At 41.6% G+C, this 22,137-nt stretch overlaps 2 protein-coding genes across 6 annotated transcripts in view; both read right to left on the bottom strand.

The window, feature by feature from the left end:
* Window positions 1-6,054, bottom strand: part of ATG7 (autophagy related 7) — a 99,365-nt gene extending 93,311 nt beyond the window's left edge. The window contains exons 1-5 of one of the 3 annotated variants that reach the window (XM_080994190.1): window positions 5,700-6,054; window positions 3,885-3,939; window positions 2,287-2,404; window positions 1,070-1,147; window positions 311-427 (exon numbers count right to left, since the gene is read on the bottom strand). In XM_080994190.1, the coding sequence (XP_080850316.1) occupies window positions 311-427; window positions 1,070-1,147; window positions 2,287-2,404; window positions 3,885-3,939; window positions 5,700-5,877 (546 nt within the window). In that variant the 5' untranslated portion in view covers window positions 5,878-6,054. The remainder of the gene's footprint in view (window positions 1-310; window positions 428-1,069; window positions 1,148-2,286; window positions 2,405-3,884; window positions 3,940-5,699) is intronic. The other 2 variants (XM_080994192.1, XM_080994191.1) reach the window with 2 other exon arrangements.
* Window positions 6,055-10,663: 4,609 nt separating this feature from the next.
* HRH1 (histamine receptor H1) overlaps window positions 10,664-22,137 on the bottom strand; it is a 98,192-nt gene continuing 86,718 nt past the window's right edge. Inside the window, exons 3-5 of one of the 3 annotated variants that reach the window (XM_080994209.1) lie at window positions 20,593-20,642; window positions 18,616-19,069; window positions 10,664-15,574 (exon numbers count right to left, since the gene is read on the bottom strand). In XM_080994209.1, coding sequence (XP_080850335.1) covers window positions 12,426-13,883 — 1,458 coding nt within the window. In that variant the 5' untranslated portion in view covers window positions 13,884-15,574; window positions 18,616-19,069; window positions 20,593-20,642 and the 3' untranslated portion in view covers window positions 10,664-12,425. Of the gene's footprint in view, window positions 15,575-18,615; window positions 19,070-20,592; window positions 20,656-22,137 lie in introns of all 3 variants that reach the window. The other 2 variants (XM_080994210.1, XM_080994211.1) reach the window with 2 other exon arrangements.

Genomic DNA, 22,137 nt, shown 5'->3' with positions numbered 1-22,137 from the left:
AATGGGTGGGATTCAACTAAGTCATCGCGTGCAGGTAACAAGGTTCGATCACGCAGTGGGACTTCCCTCCTTCCCTCTGCATGCCCCTTCCCTGCCTCTAAAGCAGTTCTGGAGGATTGGAGGGAAACCCAAAGCAGATTTAGGAGGTACATGGGAAGAGAATGGGGGTAAATCCCATTGAAAGAACAGACCTTGTTCCACACACACATACCCCACTTAGTGCTACAATGAATAAACCATTATGACAAGGATAAAGTCCTAAAAGTTTTAGGTTAATAGTGCTGTTGGGTTTTTTTAAAAAAAAAAATACCTGAGTAGCTGAGAACTTAGCACCTAGGCACACAGGCTGCTGAATCAAAGGGATACCTTCTGGGAGACAAAGTGCAGGGTAACAAAACCAGTAATAGAAACGATATCTCTTCAAATCCTAAGGAGGAAATTGTATGAACACGTTAGAACATTTTAAAACTACAATAATGAAATAACTGCGAAATGTAATAGCTTGGAAAGAGTTGTTTGATCCAATGATTACTATTCAAATTAGCCACTTAGCGAATGCATAGTACAGCGTTCCCAATGTACCCATGCAATGTCAGACAACTGGGTACTGCCATAAACTACACTTCACTGACATGCACAGAGAGAATAGCAGAGGGGAAGCATATAAAACTTTTAGGCCATCATAGGCTACAAAATGCCAATTAGGAATAGGATTCTAGGAACCCAATTCTGTAAAATCAAAATTAGGAGCCATCACATTCACTGTGGCATCGCTTTTACAGTGACGCACAACATTCTCTTATACAGTACAAAAGTAGGTCCTTAATAAATTAGAAAGTACCACTTCCTCTCATTTTTCTATATGTCAGGGATAGAAAGGGATATTTCCAGACACAGAAGGTTCCTTTCCAGGAATCACAGAAGATTGCAGTGTAAACCTGACATTTCAGCCTGGGCGCATTAGATTCATGACCCATCAGCTAGTCTTTGTTGACTATTAGGCAAATGCTTTGTTTTTAGCTGTGAATCATCTAGAATTTTTTAAAAATAAAAAACACCATTTACTCACAGCAAATGTTAATAGGATAAATCTGTTCAGTAAGACAGGATTCTCAACAGCAGTCCCTGATGTTATTGCATCCCATATCTAACAGTAGAAAAGAAGAAGAAAATAATAATCAATAAAGGTATTAGAATTTGTCTCATCATTGCAATAATATTAATATATACTGTTCTTATATGTTTTATGCCACCAAGTCAGAATAGACTTACTTAAATAAATGGACTAATGTTAGCTTAGTCTGAGCATGCAGGTGAACGATAATCATACATAATGCTGAACAGGGAAAGAAGAATTCATTTCGGATGGGGAGAACACGTGTAATTCTATGGACTGCTCTCTTTGCTTCTTTGTGCATCTGAATTTTTCCCATGGAGAACTTTCACTTTCATGCGGTATCTGAAATTTATTTCAAATGCAAAGGCCTAGAGAGACCCCTGATCTCTCCCAACAGCATATGCTAGAAATATAAAAGGTCTTTCAAAAACCGTGTAACAGTAATCTACATTCTTTACAAGGCCAAATACATGAGGGGCATTCCTACACTGCAAATTTAAACAGCATTAACAGTCAAGATTTCATTCCAATATTGCCATTAGAATTCTCAGCATTCTCACAAAGCTACAAATGATAAAGTTATTTCAGGAAAAAAAACTTCAGAATTAAACCAGATTATGAGTACAGTACAGGCATAACATTTGCATCACTTAGGCCACAATCCTTGATTGAGCCCAATGAAAGTGGGAAGGCACTAAATGCTTAAATAAAAGTTCCTTGAAATAGTGGGTATATTGGTTAATGTATTTGCTTCCCAATGGTATAATATCTGCCATATAGGATGACAGAGGGCAATAAACTCAATAAAGAAATCTGTGTTGAGATTTGTCATCTTAGCCTTTATTTTCCTACTCCTTGGATAGCATCAAAACAGGTCACCAAAGCCAATACCACACAACATACAATTTTCTGGCAATATATGGCATTGAAGTTGCTTAATCTCATTCCTGAAGTAAGCCTGAGAAACAAATAATGAAATCCTGCACACACTCAACTTGAGAGTAAGTATTCTGGAACTCAGCGGAGCTCTCTTCAAAATAAGCATGTACAGGATCACATTGTAAATAGCTTCCCAAAACAGGATCACAACTTCATAGGTCCTTTTTGCCACTGCCACAGTTTCAATGCTATTTTAAAAGCGGCTTCTAATAGTAACACTTTTATCTTGCCTTATTTGCAGCTTGCTCAAGAAGAAGCTTCTTATCACAGGATTTGAATGCTTCCAAAGTATTGGTGTTATACAATGTTCCAATAGCAGGACAGCAATGTGCTGGTGTTGGGGCATTCCTAAGGAAAAAGACAAAAACTATACTCCAGTATTTGTTATGGTGTTAACACAAACCAGAGCTATTGGTACTCTGCACATTTCCCCCCCCCCAAACATCTGGAAATAAACTATGAAAAAATGGATATTTTATTCAGTTTTGCAAGGCTGCTACGTAGGGGTGGGTGGTAGAAAACCCATGGACCACTCAGATGCTGTTGAACTACAACTCCCATCATCCCTGATCACTGGCCATACTGGCTGAAGCTGATGGCAACTGTGTGTCCCACAATATCTGGAGGACCACAGGTTTCCCCACCCCGATCAATATACATTGCATATCCAAACCTGAACAATTTCAAACTCATCTAACATTTATTTGCATGGATCTCAGCTGCAGAGGGAAAAGGAATAGAAGTTGGATTAGATGTCTCATAAAAATATAGCTATGGGATGTCTCATAAAAATATAGCTATGGGAGAAGAACCAGAAACTGAGTGAGGCACATTTCCAACCAGAAACAGAATGCAAACAGTTATGCCTATGGCCACTGTTCTTCAGTTTTGCAGAATCTCCACCTGGTTTGTCAAACTATGTCGAAAAGCGGAATAGGACCATGGATCCTCTTTCAAAAGTAGAGATGCATGTCCTCTTTTTACAGCTGGGATGGGGCTTTAAAAAGTTCATGCTAATCTACTGGAAGTCACAAAATCCATAGATCACTTTATCTCTAGAATGCCACACTCATTACATAGTATTGCTCATCAAACATTTCTGTTTTCCTACTGGCCATTTGAAGTGACTTCCCCTGCTCCTCTGACAATGTTCAAGGAGCTTGCTTGAGTTTACAGGGCTCTTAACAATCTGGGTCCAGATTGTTCCTTTATATCCCTGCCTGATCACTGAATCCCCCATCACTTGGATGCACAGCTTGTATCTAGCAGGAACCATGCATTTAATTCAGGGACCCCAGTTTTATGGAACACTTGTCATGTCACACTTTCTCTCCTCTCCACAAATTCATTCTACCTTCATGTGCATGTGAAAAGGTACTGACAGTCCTTTGTTTTACATTTATATATTAAAATTTCATTCAGAATTCCAGTGCTGAGAAACATTTCCCCACCATGCTACCAAATGATAGGATGGGGTGTAGTAAAAGTGAAAAGGACAACACCTAAGCATCATTAAAACCAGTAAATGAGGAATGGTGTGCAAAAAAGCATTCTCACATAAGCGTTTTTGCAGGGCCATTCTAGTTCTTTTAAAAAAAAGAAGTCTTGATTTTTTGGGTACTAGGAGGCAAAGTAGGATGGCGTGGGAGAAATGGAATAGCTCTAATGCAATGTCAGCATTGTGAGGATCCAGAATGGAAAAAATCTAAAAAGAACAGCACAGATATTGCTACATATGAAAGCATATGCCAAGCCATAGTGGCTGCTTGCAAGTGGAGAAATAAAGTAGAGAAATAAAGATAACATAGGAACCATTTAAGTTACTTACATATCAAAAGCACTAAATTCCAGTGTTAAACGAGCTGGCATACCAGCAGGATCTCCTAGAAGAACAACAAAAAAAAGTTTTTTAGAATGGCTGTATCTATGGGTATATGTCTGATGGTACATTTTTCCCATAAGGGAAGCAACATTGTGTGCTAGACAAGGAACAATCTTAATATACTCCCTCATAAGATTGCTTAATGACGGAGTATATATGCGCTTTCCTCACAAGATATTCTTTCTTCATATGGTGGTTTCATAACTGGTTCCCCATTTCACAGAAGAAGTATTGTATGAAAGACAATGTGATTGAAAAGGACGTATTTCTGTTTCCTTCCCCCCTCCTTCACCCACCCACCACTATAAGGTAAAGTAGATAGCCTAGATAAATAATTTGGGGTTGTAATTTTTCCTTGTTCAATTTGAAGAGGCTGTGGTACGCAGTCAGTGGGCTCCTTCACACATTAATGGAGGAAGAGTGAAACTCCAGCTGTTCAAGAAAGAGGAAAGGAGTTAACAGAGAATAACTATGAAGTACTTCCTATTTCTCTGTTCCAGATAGGAGAAACAGAAATAAATTTGTCTATCAGTACCCACAGACTCCTGTCATCCAGAGCAAGCTAGGCTCCTAAGCTTAGATAAAACATAAGGGGCTTAAGTTTGAGTGCAAAAAGACTTCCACAGACTTGACTTGGGACTGTGTTGTTGCAGTGCAGGGACATGGCACTTCTTTGCTAGAATAAGTTCTCAAGTGTTTAGGGTCAGTTTATTTGAGGGATCGCTTTACTCTCCCTATATGCCCAACAGACTGCTTCAGTCTGCAGAACAGACAGTTTTACAAGGGCCACGTCATGTTTGCTCCATGCTTCCAAGAAACAGATCTTTCAGTGTGGCAATCGCTACAGTCTGGAACTCCCTGCCCATTGATATTAGTCAAACACGTTTATTGCTTCTGGTGCCTTCTAAAAACTTTGTTAATTATTGCATGAATTTCAGCATACCATTTTATTTTGTATATTTTCAAACCGCCGGTTTTACTTATACAGTGGTACCTTGGTTTACGAACTTAATCCGTTCCCGAATTCTGTTCTTAAACCGAAACCATTCTTAAACCGAGGTGCGCTTTCTCTAATGAGGCCTCCTGCCGCCGGTGCCCTTCCACCGTTCAGCTTCCATTCTTAGACCGAGGTAAAGTTTGCAAACCGGGACACTACTTCCGGTTCTGCGGAGTTCATAAACAGGGCTGTTCTTAAACCGAGGTACCACTGTATTTTGGGGGAAACATAGGGGAGCTTGTTTTTAACATTTGATGTTACCAGTATTTTGATGTATATTTTATACTGCTTTATATAAACTGCTTTGAAGTCTTGGTGAGTAAACGGTATACAAATATAAATGAGTACATATTTTCAGTGACATGGACACTGAAGTTGAAGCCTCTGCAGGGGGGCCACAAAGCACCCGCATCAACTGAAAACCCCGAGATCCTATGCACGTTTGGCTCAAAAGTTAACTGCCGCTCAGTTCAGTGGGTCTTACTCCGAATGAAATGTGTGGGGTTGGCTACAATATCCTATGCCGCGGAATTCGAGAGCGGCGCTTACCGTCGAGTAAACATGCGCAGGAGGAGCAGGTTACACTTCGCGTAATGAAGTAATGCTATCATTGCTTCATTTTGCCAGCATACACGTCCTCGGCATCGTGAGAATCTGCCTTTAACCTGCGCAGGGCGTGATCCAGCAACATGAACCACTATTACTGGGGTCAACAATCCCCCCACCCACCCCCGGAGAAGAGAAATGGCCCACAGTGTACTTGCCATTATAGTAATAGCCTCTGATCGCCTTGGGGGTCTCGTCGAGCTTGTACTCATTGAGCTTCTTCTGGGTCAGCTCATGCCAAAAGCCAGCATCCAAGGCGCTGCTGAAGGGGACAAACTGCAGTTTGGGGGGTCCACCTTCCGCCGGGTTCCGCGTTTCGTTACCCTCGCTCGTCATTCTGCTGCTGCTTCAGCGACGTCTCTGGAACTCACCGCGCAAGAGTGAACAGCACAGGGTTCGAGAGCTGCGCAAGCCAAGAAACAGGGCTAACTTCTCAACCGCGGGAGCAGCCTTCCTCCGGAACTAACTTCCTCGCTTCGCCCATTCAACGGATCGCCGGACACCGGAAGCCGCCGTCGTCGCCGCAGAGCGCCGCCATCTTCGTCCCGCCTCGTGACATGCGCGCAGGGCCACGGAAGTTTAGAACCTTTGAAGCGGAAAGGCCGCGAGGGAGCTTTCTTTATCTCTATGAACGCGGGGCGGCCGTCAGTGCAGAAAAACATAGAGATCGGGCAACCGAAGGTTAGTCACGTTCCTCCCTCCACTTCCGGTTCCGTTTGGAAGCCGCCGCTTGAGGGCGGCTGATATAGAGAGGGAAGAGAGGAGCTTCCCAAAATTACAACGCTCACGCGTATACCAGTAAGGAGGCGGGGGAGGGCGCTGCGCGGCTTTTTCAAGCCGAGGCGCCTCTCACTCCTGTGTATAGTCGAGCTCGGCTTCACGTTAGCCTCCCCTTCGGAAGATTTGTCAAGCAGTGGCTGCAGCTTGCATAGCCACCAGTTACCTCCGCAGGGCGTTCGCCTGCTGCCTTCCACCTGCGGGAAGGTTTTGCTGGCACCGCAGCCAGTAGCGCGCTGGGGATTTCTGTCGGGCGGTTCCTCCGAGTGTTTTTTCCTTTTTTTCGTGTGATTGTAGTTTGTGCCTCCATTTACCACAACAACCACCTTGCGGGTTTCTAAGTGACCCAAAGACAAATTCGGAGTAACGCAACCCCGAAAGCTCAGCAAACCACCCGCGTTCTTCCACCCAGGGTTTTTATAAGCAGACACACACCAGCTCGGGCAGAAACGACGCCGTGGGAACTGGGAATAGGCATCCTCCAGACCACAAAAAGGAGAAGACACGACGCACTTGTATTTGACAATACAAGTAAATCACCCGTGGGATCCCAGTACGAAGAATTTGACCATAGGACTGTGATAGATGTCCCCGCCCGCCCCCCCCCCCAAATATTTTCTGAGAAGCTGCACTGGAAGGAAATCTCTCATTGGGATCAGGGGAGGCTCCCCTTGAAGTGAAAGGAACTTCTGAGGAGACTTTTGTCAGGATGTTGACAGGGAGAGAAAGTTGGTTATTGCCCCCGCCCCCGCCCTTCCTTGCAGCTGCTATTTACTTAACAAAAGCTGCGCTTCACCTTGCTTCATGGAGCTCTGTTTGCTGGGATGGTGATGAACCCCTGCCCTACTTCGCATTCCATAACCATGTCAATCATGGCTGCTGATGGGTCACAGGTGCCTGCCAGGTTGTGCCTACTGTGACATCTGCAACAATAAGTGACACAGCTTCTCATCAGTACCTGAGTTTTGTACCGTTTAAATGTTGGATTGTTTAGAAGCTGAATGTTACCGTCCCTACTTTTGTACTACCCATGCGTTAGAAGCATTCATATAGCCCTTTCAACAAACAGTTGCAAATGCGAGCAGTGCTACTCTCTTGGCTCCCATGGCATAATGGACCACAGATCTCTTCTTCTCTTTGAAACAGATGGTGCAGGTGGTTTCACTCCTGAATGTCATTCCAACTCTGAGTGCGTCACATACATGTGTTGCTTGAGTGTCCACATTTTAAAAATACACTCCAGCCTTTCTCTAAGAATCCAGACATTTGATCTCTACCATATGGCAGTAGCTTAGTGTCTGGGTGAAAGCATTCATCTGTTTGCTTTCTTCCTATTTTCTTTTTGAAACAATTGGCTTTTAAGACCTTTGGATGAGACTGTGGCTGCTGACAAAGGAAAATGTTACGTTTGAAGAGAATGAAGCTGTAGAGGCATTTGCTTGGAACATACTGTACTCTAGTGCAGAGGTAAACAGACTTCCCTGTAAGATCTACAACCTCAGGTCCACCAGCTGAAGCCAGGTGTAAAATAGTGGCTCAGAAAGGCAGACACAATTGCAGGACAGGTTTCCCTCTAAGCACATGCTAAGCCCAGGAAGGTGTGTTTAGTAGCAAAACAGGCGCTCTCAGACATAAATCCTTTCTATTCCTGTTTTCCCATGCTTTCTAAATTTCAGCAGCCTAATTAGGAGGTGGGGGGAAATCTTTATTTTGTTTATATTGTTAAACCACTGAGAGTCACAAACTCTTGATGATCAGGATTTGGTAGTAGACCCTGATCCACCTTCTGCCCACCCCTGGTTAGTGTGCTTCGCACAATATGGCCTAGCTAGTGCCATGTCATGAAACACGTAGTATATCTCTGTGCCCACCTAAATGCCAAATAAGATAAGACTGTTTTAGCTTGTTGTTTAACAAAAACAAAGCTCTACAATATCACATTTTCCTACCTGTCCCTCAAGGGATTGTGTTTCATACTAGAAGGAATAAATTGTGCACGGTGGTGGGTTGGGGCAAGTATTGCGAGACTAGCTAAGCCCACAAAGATGCTAGTAGCATCTCATACCTGAGGTACTGCAAGGAAAGGTGGGATTTAGATGTATGGTACATAAATACTAGGTATCCTGTTTAATAATGTCAGCTTTATTCAATGTTTTGGTTCTACGGTTTTAGCAAACTGTCAGAGACTTCTGTATGCTGGTGGAGCTTTTGGAGTCACAGTTCAAATACAGTAATTCAAATACAGATAGAAGCCCCTTTGCATTTACGGCTTAACTTTTCCTTGACACTTTATCAGATTACTTCACACTGAAAAGTGACATTTTTAAAATAGCAGTCAGCATGCTATCCAGCTTTGAAAATGGAAAGCACTCAGAAGACAGATGTACTTGCTACATCCTTATCTTACAAAAACATTAAATCCCCAGGCTTTGGGGAGCGGAAAAAATTCCGTTTAGTCATTTATCTCAAAAGAGTTCACTAGATACCATGTTTAGATTGCTTATTTTGGAAACATAACAGAAGTTATGGTCTAGCTGGGGACGAGGGTTTGGGAAATCACGGGGACAATAACCCAATACCTTCATTAGAACCAATCAGTGTTTACAATGTGTATGGCATAAGTGAGCTTTCATTTTACACTGGCCTTCCTAAGGCCAGATATTTAAAAAATGCATAGCAGAGTTGAAGGGGGAACATGCTCTTCTTGTTTCCCTGCAGTCCTGGGGCACACAGCTGCCAATGGCATAGCATACTACGTACCTGGATTCAAATAAATCTGTGCATTTAAACTTATTTTTCAAAATACTTTACCTATGTGAACTTGTACAATTTAGGAACTTGCATTTCCCAGGAAAAGTGACAGCAAACAGTGTTTTAGTGCATTTAATGGAAACATAGAATGAATTTGCTCCTAGGCTTGCAGTAGTGGGTCCTGCCAATTAGTTTATGAATATGATAGCAGTCTCTGAAATGTTGTTTGATGTGTTTTCCTAATTAAATATATCATTGTAACCTCAGAAATGAGAGTTAGGAGGCAGTATACAACATTTTGTATGAGTGAAGCAGCACAGGTGAAAAGATTTTTTATTTCTTGAATCTTGCCATATTACAGGATTGCGGAAAGCATTCAGAAAAGAAGAATAAGAATAGGCTTCATCAAAAAGATTTAGCCAGATGTCACCATAGGCAAAGTAAGAGTCTTCCTGAAAAAGAACTGATGCTAATTCATAACATTGAGGAATAATCCTTTGAGATAAAAGCACCCTCTAGTTCATAGCTGTCAACCGTCCCTTATTTGGCGGGAAACTCCCTTATCCCAGTGTCGTGTCCCGCTGCTGTCCCGGATTGATGATGTCCTATAAATTTCCCGGGTTTCAAAGGAAGCAGCTCCTCTCCCTCCCTCCCTGCAGGCCAGGGAGGTGGGAGGCTCCAGCTGTGTTGCTTGGCTGCCCGCCCCGCCCCCCTCCGGCCTCCTCTCACCAGCCTTGGGACTGGCGGGAGCCTCGGGCCCTTCCGCCGCCATCCTCCTCACGGCCGCCGAACTGAGCGTCTCTGCCTGGGGCCTCCCCTCTGCCCGTCGCCCCTCCCGCTAGGCTGCGCCACTGAAGGACCCGGATGAGATGGGCAGCCTGGTGCGGCCTATGAATTGCTGAGGAGCCTTGAGAGGAGAGCGAGGGCAACCATAGAGAAAGCAGTTCAGAGAGAGGAGGAGGCGGCGGAGGCGCGGGCAGGTGTTCCAAGGGCTAACCATAGAGGGGGAAAGCGGAGGAAGGACCGCAAGCGCTTCTCCCATAGATTTGTAGTGGTAGACTAGCACAGATGGTCTGATCTGCGGGTTTACTTCGGGCGCTATTCCCCCCCCCCGCCCCGCCTGATGGAACTGAGAGCTGCAGGTGGAGCACGAGAGAAAAGATACAGAACTGCAGCAGCATCTTTGTAGCTTGGACTTCGTTTTGCGCGAAAAGTGGTTGCTGCTTGTAGTTATTTAATTGCAGTGTTTCATCAGCTGGTGTCTTGAGCAGCAACCTCTGGAAACGAAGGGCTAAAAACCGGCGCTGCTCTCCCAAATTATCTGGTCCCTTTTAACTTTGCATTTCAGCTGGTTGACTAAAATCCCTTATTTTGGCTGCTGATCCCTTATTTTCGAGGCTGCTGGTCCCTTATTTTCAAATCTAAGTTGACAGCTATGCTCTAGTTCTGTGGCCCTATATTTAAATCATAATTAGGGAGCTGAGAGGTTTGCATATCAGGAATTAAGTGTTTCACCACATTAGATGCAAGTTGAGGGGGAGTTGCTCTTGCTGGGTGTTTGGATGCACAGTAAAATACTGTTTTGAAACAATAGTTCAAGAACATTTGCTAGCTACTTTTAATTATTTTAAGGAGTTCAACATTAAAACCATTTACAATCTCACATTAATATATTAAAATATACAGAAGACAAACCATTTATTCCTGTGGTCTATAAAACAAACATAGTTCTTTACGTACATGGTTTCACTTGTGTTTTCTCTGATTTTCAGTCCAGTCTTACTAACTTTTTCCTACCCTTCCAAAAAGTTAGTCACAGTTCTATTACTACTCAGAAGGACCTTGGTAAGAGCTGTTTGCACATGATCAATTCGTTCATACTTTCCTAAACCATTCAGCAGTTTATTGTTTCCTATTACTTTTCCAGTTCTTCACAAGGATGATTTGCACCTGCTAACTAACTGTCCACTTAAGTCCTATGTTTCCTTTTCACACAGTTTCTCAAATCATTTAATAATATAATGTAAACAGGCACATCTCTCATAATTTCTTCAATAACATTCAAGAAGTTGCAATACTTGAAATACCTTTACACAATTTTAAATATATTAAAAAGTCAGTATATTTGCCTTTACATCTCAAACAACTGCTTGAGGTGGAACTAGACATTTTAAAAATTCTTTTAGTTGTACCACTGCAGCAAATTTCATGGAATGCTTCCATATATTTCCATCATGCAAGAGTCTGTAAATCTACCCAGTACTCCTTCCCAAAGCCTAATTAGTAATTTCCTGGCAGTGTGAGGCCGGGGGTGGGGGGATGCTGGCCTGACACAGGGTGCCATAATACCCAAGTCTGCCACTGTCCTGTTCTCGTGGCCAAACAGATGAATGTGGGAAACCTGCAAGCAGAAACCAAGCACAAGAGCACTCTTGCCTTTTGTGGTTTCCAGAAACTGGCATTCAGAAGCATTGCTGTCTAATTTCTTTAATAAGACTCCAATGATTTTCCTTTGCAGCTGGTGTTTTATGGAATGCTGCTCTGATATTTATAAAAAGTGATGTTTACAGAGAGCTGAAGAGAGAAGGCAGCGATGTATCAATTGTAGTTAGCTATTAGATAGTTTCTGGGCAAGTGACACTGATTTACTGTGAGAACTACATTGTGAATGCTTGACATTGACCTGTATGTGAGTGTGAGAGTGTGCGTATGTATCTCCCTCCCTCTCTTTCTCTCTCACACACACCAGCAGTGTGCACGGTGCTTTATCAAGTGTAGAAGGACAAGTCTCAGCCCCAAGGAGTTTACAATCTGCAGTTCAACAGAGGCAGGTATACCAACCACTAAGTATTTGAAACATGTTACAACCAATATTGTGTGCGGTAAAACTGATTGCTATATCCATCAAATCATTCTCATTGCTCTGGGAATCAGGGAGCATATAATAATATTAAGAGACAAGTGACAATAGCAAACTGACCACTGAAGTGAAGACACATCTGTTTCAGCTTTAGAAACTAGGTTAAGTGCTAACATACTTAATTTTGTCTCAGTTTTGTTACAAAGAATAGAACTGGAAAATAAAAATACAGTGAAAATATTTTCAAAACAAAAACAATCCTGAGGCTGAAACTTGGGAGTGTTTAATTAATAAAGCACAATATTTTACTTAAATTGTCCAAACCTCTCCTTTTCATTTTTCACTCTTTTCAATTTCTTCAGTTCCCAAGGATGTTCTAAAAGAATTCGCTGCATTTGCAATTATTCTTTATAGTACCAGAAAGTTAATTTTTCCTTCCACCATGATACTGAGGATCCCCTGCCTCAGTCCACTCTGGAATATTCCAAAAAAGAAGTTAGGGTTTCATATGAAATATCTTCTTGAAAGCCTTTTTGAAGTTCTCATTACAGAGTGGATATATAAATGGATTTAAAGTAGAATTTATATAGCCAAGCCAAATAGTAAACATATGAACTGGCCGATTGTAGCAGCTTTCACAATAGGCCATGACCATGAAGAAAACAAAATATGGACTCCAGCACAGCATAAATGCCGCCATTATGAATCCCAATTGTTTGGCTGCCTTTCTGTCTCTGTTCATACGCAACCCTTGATTAACACTCATGGAATGGCTGCGTAGCTTCTCCCATGTCTTTTTCAACTGACGGAGACTTGTGCTGTCTTTTTTGTTGGTATACTGAGGGAAACACCCTTCGATATAAGGATGATCCTCTACAGTGTAATCAGAGTAATTTCTGCAGGGAGGCTGCTCTGCGTAAATCTTCTCATCCAAAGTCTTGTTTAACTCTATGTCTTGGAGGCAAAGGCTCTCTGTATTCTGAGTGCTTTTATTGACACAGTCATACCTCATGCCTGCAGTGCCTGTTTTCATGTCACTCTGTGCAAGGGCTAGAGGAAAACAGCTAAGCTTCACTACTTCATGGTTACTGCAACGAAAACCCTTTGGGACGTTAACAAAACTGCTTGCTGGATAGTTGGCTGCCGTTCTTTTGTTCTGGTCACAGCTGTTCTCATTTGAGATGTGTCCAATATCTTTATTTGCGCTTCCAAAACAAATCTTTTGCACTTCTTGCAGCCTTCCACTGTACATACCTGATTTTTCCGAGGATGATATAAAAGACCCATTTATGTGCTCCCGGTGCCGATAATGCCGCTGGACAGCCTTGTATATTTTTGCATAGAACCAAAGCATCAGCAGTGATGGCACATAAAAGTTTATCATGGCTGTCAAAACTTTAAACCACACGATATTGCAAAAATCTGTTTCACATATATTTCCATTATCAGCCCCATCATTAACAGTTGTGTTGCTGTCCTTATAAAAATTACGCCAGCCAATGATTGGGATGACCCACATACAAGAGAGCAGCCAAGCTACTGATATCATAACAGAGGCTCTAGTTTTGGTCCGGTACCTGAGATATTTTAGTGGCTGCTGGACAGAACGGTAACGATCTATGCAAAGTATGAAGAGACTGAATATGGAGGCTGTGCTAGCAACATAATCCATTGACAGCCAAAACAGGCAAGCATTTCTATTCCAGATCCATTTATCCTTCAGCAAGTACACAATGTTTAGTGGCATGACAGCTGCACCAACTATAACATCAGCACATGAAAGACTGACAATATAAAGATTGCCAACAGTCTGCAGTTTCTTTTCTGTTCTCACTGCGTACAGGACCAAAATATTCATGACAACTGTGGTCAGGGAGATGCTACCCAAGACCAGTCCTAGAACAGGTTGGGCCTCTGTAGAATTCTTGTTTGTGGTTCTGTCAATCACACACATCTCTTCACTAAAGTTAGAAGAAAATAATCAGTTGATCAGTTGTTTTCTTCCAGCCTTCGTGAATCTGTAAATGAAAAAAAAAAATGTTCCAACAACAGGCTAAATTTTCCAACAATATTGACAGATATAAGAAGCAAGGGATGAGTTGACTGAGGTGAAAAAGATTACAAAGAAACTATACTGCAAAAATTTGCAAAAGCGCCTGGATTTCCGGTCCACATCTCTTGTGCTGTATCATTAAAGGCCTTTTAAACAATTACAATTCATATTACACATATTTATCTGTATATATCTTTATGTGCATCTTTATGTGCTAATTATCTTCTCTCAGAAAAAGTTAAAAGGAGTAATGGCACAAAATTCAATTATGGCAGTTATATGAACTATAGGGCAGATGGGGTTGCATCCAGTGAAGTCCCATTAGTGCAAGGACTTCTGCATGTGCAATAGGACTTTTCTTCCCTCTCCTCACACCCCTTGTTGCCCACCAGTCTGCTCTACAAGGACAGGCAATGTAGTCCCCTGCAAACATTGCTGAACTACAGCTCCCATCATCCCTGACCATCAGCTATGCTGGCTGGCAAGAATAGGTGCTTTAGTCTAAAACATCTGGAAGGCACTGCAATGGCTACCCCCTGCACTACAAAACCATAAATTGTAATCCAAATACTGCACACTGTATATGTGCTTTGGACTGTTTAGGGAAAGTGCCTGATCCATTGCTTCCTATTAGTTATATGAGAAGTAGTATAAACGCACTTTCAGATATATAACTTGTCAGCAAATAAATTAATAACAGTCCAACATTGCTGCTTCTGCAAGGTTCTCATTACAGTACAGTCACTGGAAAGAATGGCTGTCAAAAATACATAAAATGGTCAGCAACTAATAGCAGGAAGCTGAACCAAAATTTCTTGCTGAACTCTTAGAGGCTGAGAGATTTTTGATTTGTGGCAAATACTAATATGGTAAATGTATACCCCACCATTCTTCCCAAGCGCAGCCTTTTGATATCCTGCAGTGTGATTCTCCTAAAGGAGTGAAATCAGTGATGCACCCCTTCATCATCCACTCATATATTTAATCACATTCTCTAACTTAGTAATTCTCCCAACAAAGTCATTCTGGTTTGCTGTTAGTGGAAATGATCATTGAATGATACGGAGGGTGTCTCTTGACTTCCTCCTCTGTCCTTTTTTATTAGAAAGCAAAGAATGGGGAGCTGATTTTTGAACAGTTAGCAGTCAGCATATTTCAGCTTTTAATCTCGGTCAGGTTTCCATTCAATAGTAGTGTAAAACAGCAAATGAAAGCTCTGAAAAACTGAAAAAAACCTGAAAGTGCATTTTGATTGGCCTCTGATTTTTTGCTGGCAGTTTGTCTTTGCCAAATAATTACATATTCATTCATCAACAATTCCTCATATGAACCAAGGGACAACTGAGGAAACTGTTTTAACCAGACCTTCACGTGCCACTCACTCTTGAGAAAGATGTTAACCTGCAAAAAAGGGTGCAAAGTTCTATGTTTACCTTTTATGCATTGCAAAACATTTTGTTGATGTTGGGACCAGGTGTTTTAAGTTTCTTATAAAACGAAAATAAATGAATGTATGACTTCTGAATAATTATCAGCATAACCATGTTTTTCTGCAACTTCATTAACCATGATTTTAATGCAAGGCTAGGCCACTCAGACGAACAGTTAATCAAGGAAAGTGGAATGGGTCCCCTAAATGCTAATGATGAACATTGGCCCCTATTCAGGCGTCACTCACTTGACCCAGTTACCAATTTTGCTGGTACATGTCTTTTTTTAATGGCACTTAGATTAAACCTTGTTATTTTAAACGGCCTCTCCTCGGGGGACTGCCCTGGCCAATTTACTTACTGGTCAGGCTTAAGGCATTCTGTTATTGACTACATCCTTGTCTCCCAAGAACTCTTCGATGAATATATTGAATTTACTGTAGATATAAGAACCGAAAGTGACCATTTACCCCTAAATCTTAAAAGGACTGAATTTTGGGAACCCTCTAGATGTGGGCTTGCCCCGCAGACTCCTGATCCTAGCGCTTTACAACAAATAGGCAGATCCAGAATTAAATGGTCCCCTTATGTTAATAACAATTTTGGTATTTGGACACAATCAATGGAAGGTCAACTCCTCTGGGCTGATCTGACTTCCAACGACACTGAAGAGACCTCCCCAATTGACCATTATAACACATTAATCCGAAAACTCCAACCGTTATTGTCAAGACCCAGAAGATCTAACCAAAATGACTCCCCTACCAACAAAAAATGGTTTGACCATGAATGCACTCAGGCAAAACTTATACTCAGGGAATGCTTTAAGGTCTTCCAGCAAAATCCTAACCCTATCACTAAATTGGAGTTACAACTTAAAAAAAAGAACTACAAAGAGTTATTAAAAACCAAAAAAAGAACCGCAGACTCTCTCATCTGGCAGGCCCTCATAAAAGCGTCAATAGAAAAAGACAATTCCAACTTCTGGAAAATTATCTCCAGTCAAACCAAAGCTCCTAATGAGGGCACAATAATATAATAATAATAATCCCTGCAAATTCATGGGAAGAGCACTATAAAGTGCTGTTTAGGGAACATCGTCCTTCTGCGCCGCTTAACATCCCCTTAGATAATGATACACCATGGCCCCCAACATCTGAAACTGAAATCACTTCGCTAATTCTACAAATGAAATCTGGCAAAGCCCCAGGAAGTGATTTCATTGTCGCTGAACTTCTGAAAGCGCAAATAAACTGGTGGGCCCCGGTCCTTGCAAATCTATTTTCATATATAGATAAGACAACTGAAATCCCTAAAGATTGGGGACTAGCTATAACTGTTCCCATATTTAAAAAGGGCAACCCCTCTGATCCATCTAATTATAGACCAATTAGTCTCCTGAATGTGATCTGTAAACTTTATACAAAACATCTATGCCTAAAATTATGGGAATGGTTAGATCATAATAACTTGCTAGAAATTGAACAAGCAGGGTTTACATCCGGACGTTCCACCATTGATCACTGCTTAGTGTTAGATTACTTTGTCTATAAGTATGCGAAATATTGGAAAAAGTCATTATATGCGGCCTTTGTGGACCTAAAGGCAGCATTTGATTCTGTATCCAGGAGCAGGCTCTGGGCCAAATTGGCCAATATGGGTATTAACAGAAGGTTATTACTTCTGATGATTAAGCTTCATGAGAACAATACCCTCCAGATAAGACTTGCACAGGACGGCAGACTCTCTAGAGAAATCCCAGTCCAAAGAGGAGTTAGACAAGGATGCCTATTAGCACCATTCCTATTTAACATCTATGTTAACTCCCTGGTCACATGCTGCCGTGAAATTGAAACCCACCCCCCTGTGTTCTCTAATGGCAGAAAAGTACCAATTTTAATGTATGCGGATGACGCTGTTCTTCTCTCTCAAACCAAAGTGGGTCTGAAACGTGCCTTAGGAAAGTTTAGTGATCAATGTAACACTGAACTGTTAACAATTAACTTTGCCAAAACCAAAATTGTACATTTTAACCGCTCCTTCAGGAAGGATAATTGGAGCGTAAAGGGAAACGCCATTGAACAGACTAAGACCTTCCAATACTTAGGCATTACTTTCTCTTATAATGCCAAATTCTCAACACACTTGACCACATCAGCTATATCAGCAGAAAGAAGTGCAAATGCTATCCTTAGATTATTCAGAAGGAAAGGAGCTGGCTTCCTCCCGATGGCCCTAACAGTCTTTCAGGCAAAATCTTTAGCCCAACTTCTATATGGCTCTCAAATTAGCCCCTCTGCCAACCTTAAGACCCTTGAAACAGTACAATCTAAATTCTTAAGATCATTATTTGCTACCCCTAAGTGTACACCTAATGCAGTCTTAAGGCAAGAGGCAGGACTGCCCAGAGTGGAATTAAAAGTCTGGGAACAAGCAATATCCCTCTGGCTGAAAATCCATTACAATCCTAAGGGTCTATTATCTTGCTTCCTGGCCGCAGTTCCCTATCCTCCTTGGCTTATGCAAATAACTAACAAGATCAAACAAATTGGCCTAAACCCTGAAAATCTTTTTATTGGAACTCTGAACAAGGCAAAAGCTACTATCACTCGGAGACTTTATGATATCGAATTACAACAAGAAGGCGCCCTACTCCCAGAGACGTATAGATGTTTAAAAGCTTGGCCTAATTTTGCAACTGCCCCTTACTTAACTAACATCACTAACGAAGCCTATAGATGGGCTTTCTCTAGAGCCCGCTTTGAGACAATGCCCTCAGCAGTGCTGTACGGCAAATTCACGCAGGTTCCAATGCATGCGCGTCTCTGCCCTTGTATGTCTAATAAGGTAGAATCTGTCACACACATTCTTCTATCTTGCGAATTCTATAGTGAAGAACGAGTTCAACTTATTTTACCGCTTCTATCAAAATTTATACCCCTTCAATATTATTTGGAATCCTCCCCTGAAATTCTTCGAAAATACCTCCTGGAAGATTCCTCAAGCTCAATATCATATGAGGTGGCTAAATTTTGCACTTTAGTAATTAAGAAGCGTAAATCTCTTCTGTTGAATGGCACACTGCGAAGTTCCCTTGTGTAACCTTTTTTCTTTTCTGAAGTTGTTGCTGATTTCTTGTTGTCTGATCTTGTGGTGTTTAGTGTCACTGGCTTTGGCCGCAATAAACTTGAAACTTGATTAACCATGATTCAGAATTCAGGTGAAAGAAAAGGCTATTGTTCTCTTTAGGAAAAAAAAGATTTCCATTAAACAAGTAGGCAAACTCTTGTAGTTGATGGACTTGTTTGGAGATCCTTTCTTCTTTAAGCACATTTGTTCATAAACTTCACTGGAATAAGAGCAGCCAAAATTAATGTCAGCAGAAGTAAAACTCCTTAGATTGATGAACACCAGTGACAGAATCTATCCTGCTTTCATCAGCCTCAATGCATTTAAAATGGTAACAATAGTTATTTGATTATGCAGATTAATCCGTACTTGAATGGATTACCATACTACCAGGTGCATGCCTTGTAGTAGTTTGGGCTTATTGGCAACCACTTATTTGGCATCCATCAGAGATGGAGAGGGGCTTGTCATTCATTCCTTGAATCCTCGTCACTGTATCAGGGGTTAATATCAACAGTTTCAAAAACACTGTAGAAAAAAATGTGAAGAGCACATGGATGGATAGTATATAGAGGATCATATAACAATTGCATGTGGGGGGGGAACACATATTATGCTCAGATTATGCATTTGAATGTGCTGTGTTGCTATCAAAAATGAAATACTGGTTTCAAAATTGGAATGCTAGTTTCAGAGAGCTCAATCACGTAAAAGACAATGCAGGGACTCAAGGCAGCATCCTTGAGGTTCTCAGTCTCACGCCTGTTCACTGTTTAGCTTCAGCAAGACTACCGTATCATGTGTAGATACGAGGAATGGCCCAAGTCATCTTGGCACCTGAGGCAAACCACAAAAAAGTGGTTCCCCACACCAGGGGGGGAAAGGTGCGTGAAGATCTATATAAGAAACAAGGGGAGGGGGAAAATAACCATCTACATTGGGAACAGGGGTAGGAGGAACAAGGGTGCCCCCGGATCCCCAACACTAACATCGCTGCAGCACCTACTAGGGCATGACAGTGGTGAGGTCAGAGCTATGCAAACCTGCTGGTGGGAGGACTGGATTAGCTCTGTAGGTGCACCACACAGCTCTGACCTTACTGAAGCCCTGCCCCCACCCCAGCACTATGCAGCTGAAAGGCAGCAATGCCAACCTTCCAACTCGCTGAAACTATGTAATAGATAACAGCCCGTTTTTCTACTGACCTGAAATACTGTTGTGTTTTTGAAAGGCTGCAAACTAAGAATTTTCTGAGCAAATGTGATGTTTTTGATTATCCTGCTTTATTATGCACTCTAATATATAACTTTAGGATAGTCCAAAAAAATTTTCAATCATCACGGCAGCAGGGGAACTTCTCTGTCCTGCGCATGTTTAAATAATCTGTACAGTGGTACCTCTTGTTACACTCTTAATTCGTTTCAGAGGTCCATTCTTAACCTGAAACTGTTCTTAACCTGAAGTACCACTTTAGCTAATGGGGCCTCCCACTGCTGCTGCGCCACTGCTGCATGATTTCTGTTCTCATCCTGCAGCAAAGTTCTTAACCCGAGGTACTATTTCTGGGTTAGCAGAGTCTGTAACCTGAAGTGTATGTAACCTGAAGCATATGTAACCCAAGGTACCACTGTATTAAGGCACGATGCAGTGTGGTCGGCGATGTGTAGGCTGCTATGCATAGAAAGCTCTTAGTATGAACAGCTCCCCATAGGATTTTTACAATGCAAAATCTTACAATGAACAATGCAGATTTAAAATTAAAAACACAAAAAGAGGGATGGCAGCATCATGGTGAAAATGGTGAGAACTGCATGGCGAGACCCAAGCCTTCTTATAGAATATTCTAGTTCACTAATACAGCTTCCATATCACAGATTGATATAGAATCCCTGGGATCACTGAGTTGGAACTGAAAGAAGCTTTCATGCACTGTCCCATATTTTCTATACATACTATAATTACTTTTATGTCTGTGACGTACTGAATATAGGTAAACCAATTTGTTTAAACCCTCTCCTTCCCAGCCCTTTCATTTCCCTTCATCTGCTTACCTGGTTTCAACCCAGCATGTCTATATGACTTCCATTCAGTTTTCCAGCCACTGGAGATGAAACCTAAAGTTTAGGGTGGGGCGGGGGGGGGGGAACCAAACTTTCAGCACAGCAGAGTTTACATGGCAAAAATAGTTAGGTAATAGAATGTTAGCTGAATATTAAAGTGCTACAGATACATGGTGACAGAATGAGGGGCGGTGGGTAGCAGCAAAACAAATGAATAGAAATGTTTTTATTTGGAGCAGAGAGTGAACAAGTAATAAAGGTTTTGTTCAGACAATCCTAACCACACTAACCTGGGAGCAAGCCCCACTGAATTTAATTCTGAACAGACTTTCAGAATTAGGAGTTAGGACTGAGTTGTAAATCTGGATACAACTCTATGACCATAAGCTTGAGAGAATTTAATATCTAGAATAAGAATTTCTGCTTTATTCCTTTATTCATGTAGCTACATGTTTGAAAGAATAGGGAAATGGAATCTCATGACAACAGATTTAGATTCAAAACAGCATGTGGCAAGTGGTATCTCAATCAGAATGTAGGTATGAATAGAAAAATTGCTATGATTTAAAAAATAATGTCCAAACTACTGCAGTGGGAAAAGGAAAGATAAAGACACAATATAACAGAGCAAAAATTGTAAGTACATGAAGCCCACCCCTAAAATACTGTATAGGCTTTGGTGCTTTGTTCCATTAAAAAGAAGGAAAATGATCCATACCCCAGGCATTAATATAGCTAGGTCTCAGTAACCTACAGAATGTTTAAAAGATACAGGCAAATTAGCCATTTTACTGCAGACAAAAACTCTGAATACAGAAAGTCCAACATAAAAACTGAATATATAACCTCACTGTACTTTCTGATGTCAGAAAAAAGGGGGAATCACTATCAAACAAGAAAAACATAAGCATATTCAAAGAACAATTATCTTTATAAATTATTCCCACATCCTAGTTATAGTAGTATCACAGTAAATGACAGTTAAGATTCATACCTCTTGTTTCATCATATAGGTAAGGTGATTTATCATATTACTTAAGGAACTATCTGAGAGATTTTCAAAGGGGATGAATTCTGGATTAATTGCAGTTTCCGAGTCCCCTTCAAAGGTAGCCCCACGGAGAGTGCATTGCAGTAGTCCAATTGGGAGATAACTAGAGCATGCACCACTCTGGCAAAACAGTCTGTGGGCAGGTAGGGTCTCAGCCTGCGTACCAGATGGAGCTGGCGGACATCTGCCCTGGACAAAGAATTAACCTGCGCCTCCATGGACAGCTGTGAGTCCAGAATGACTCCCAGGCTGCGCACCTGTCCTTCAGGGGCACAGTTACCCCATTCAGGATCTGGGAGTCCTCCACACCAGCCTGCCCCCTGTCTCCCAAGAACAGTACTTCTGTCTTGTCAGGACTCAACCTCAATCCGTTAGCCGCCATCCATCCTCCAACTGTAATGTACATACTACTGTGATCTCTCTGTCTTGCAAATGTAAGGTGAGGGGAAAGACTGAACTTGGGAACCAGATCTAACTGTTTTCAT

This window comes from Podarcis pityusensis (genome assembly GCF_964106645.2).
Source record: "Podarcis pityusensis genome assembly, chromosome: 2".
Taxonomy (NCBI): Eukaryota; Metazoa; Chordata; class Lepidosauria; order Squamata; family Lacertidae; genus Podarcis; species Podarcis pityusensis.
Note: the sequence above shows the minus strand (reverse complement) of the source record. Positions and strands in the feature narration are given on the sequence as shown.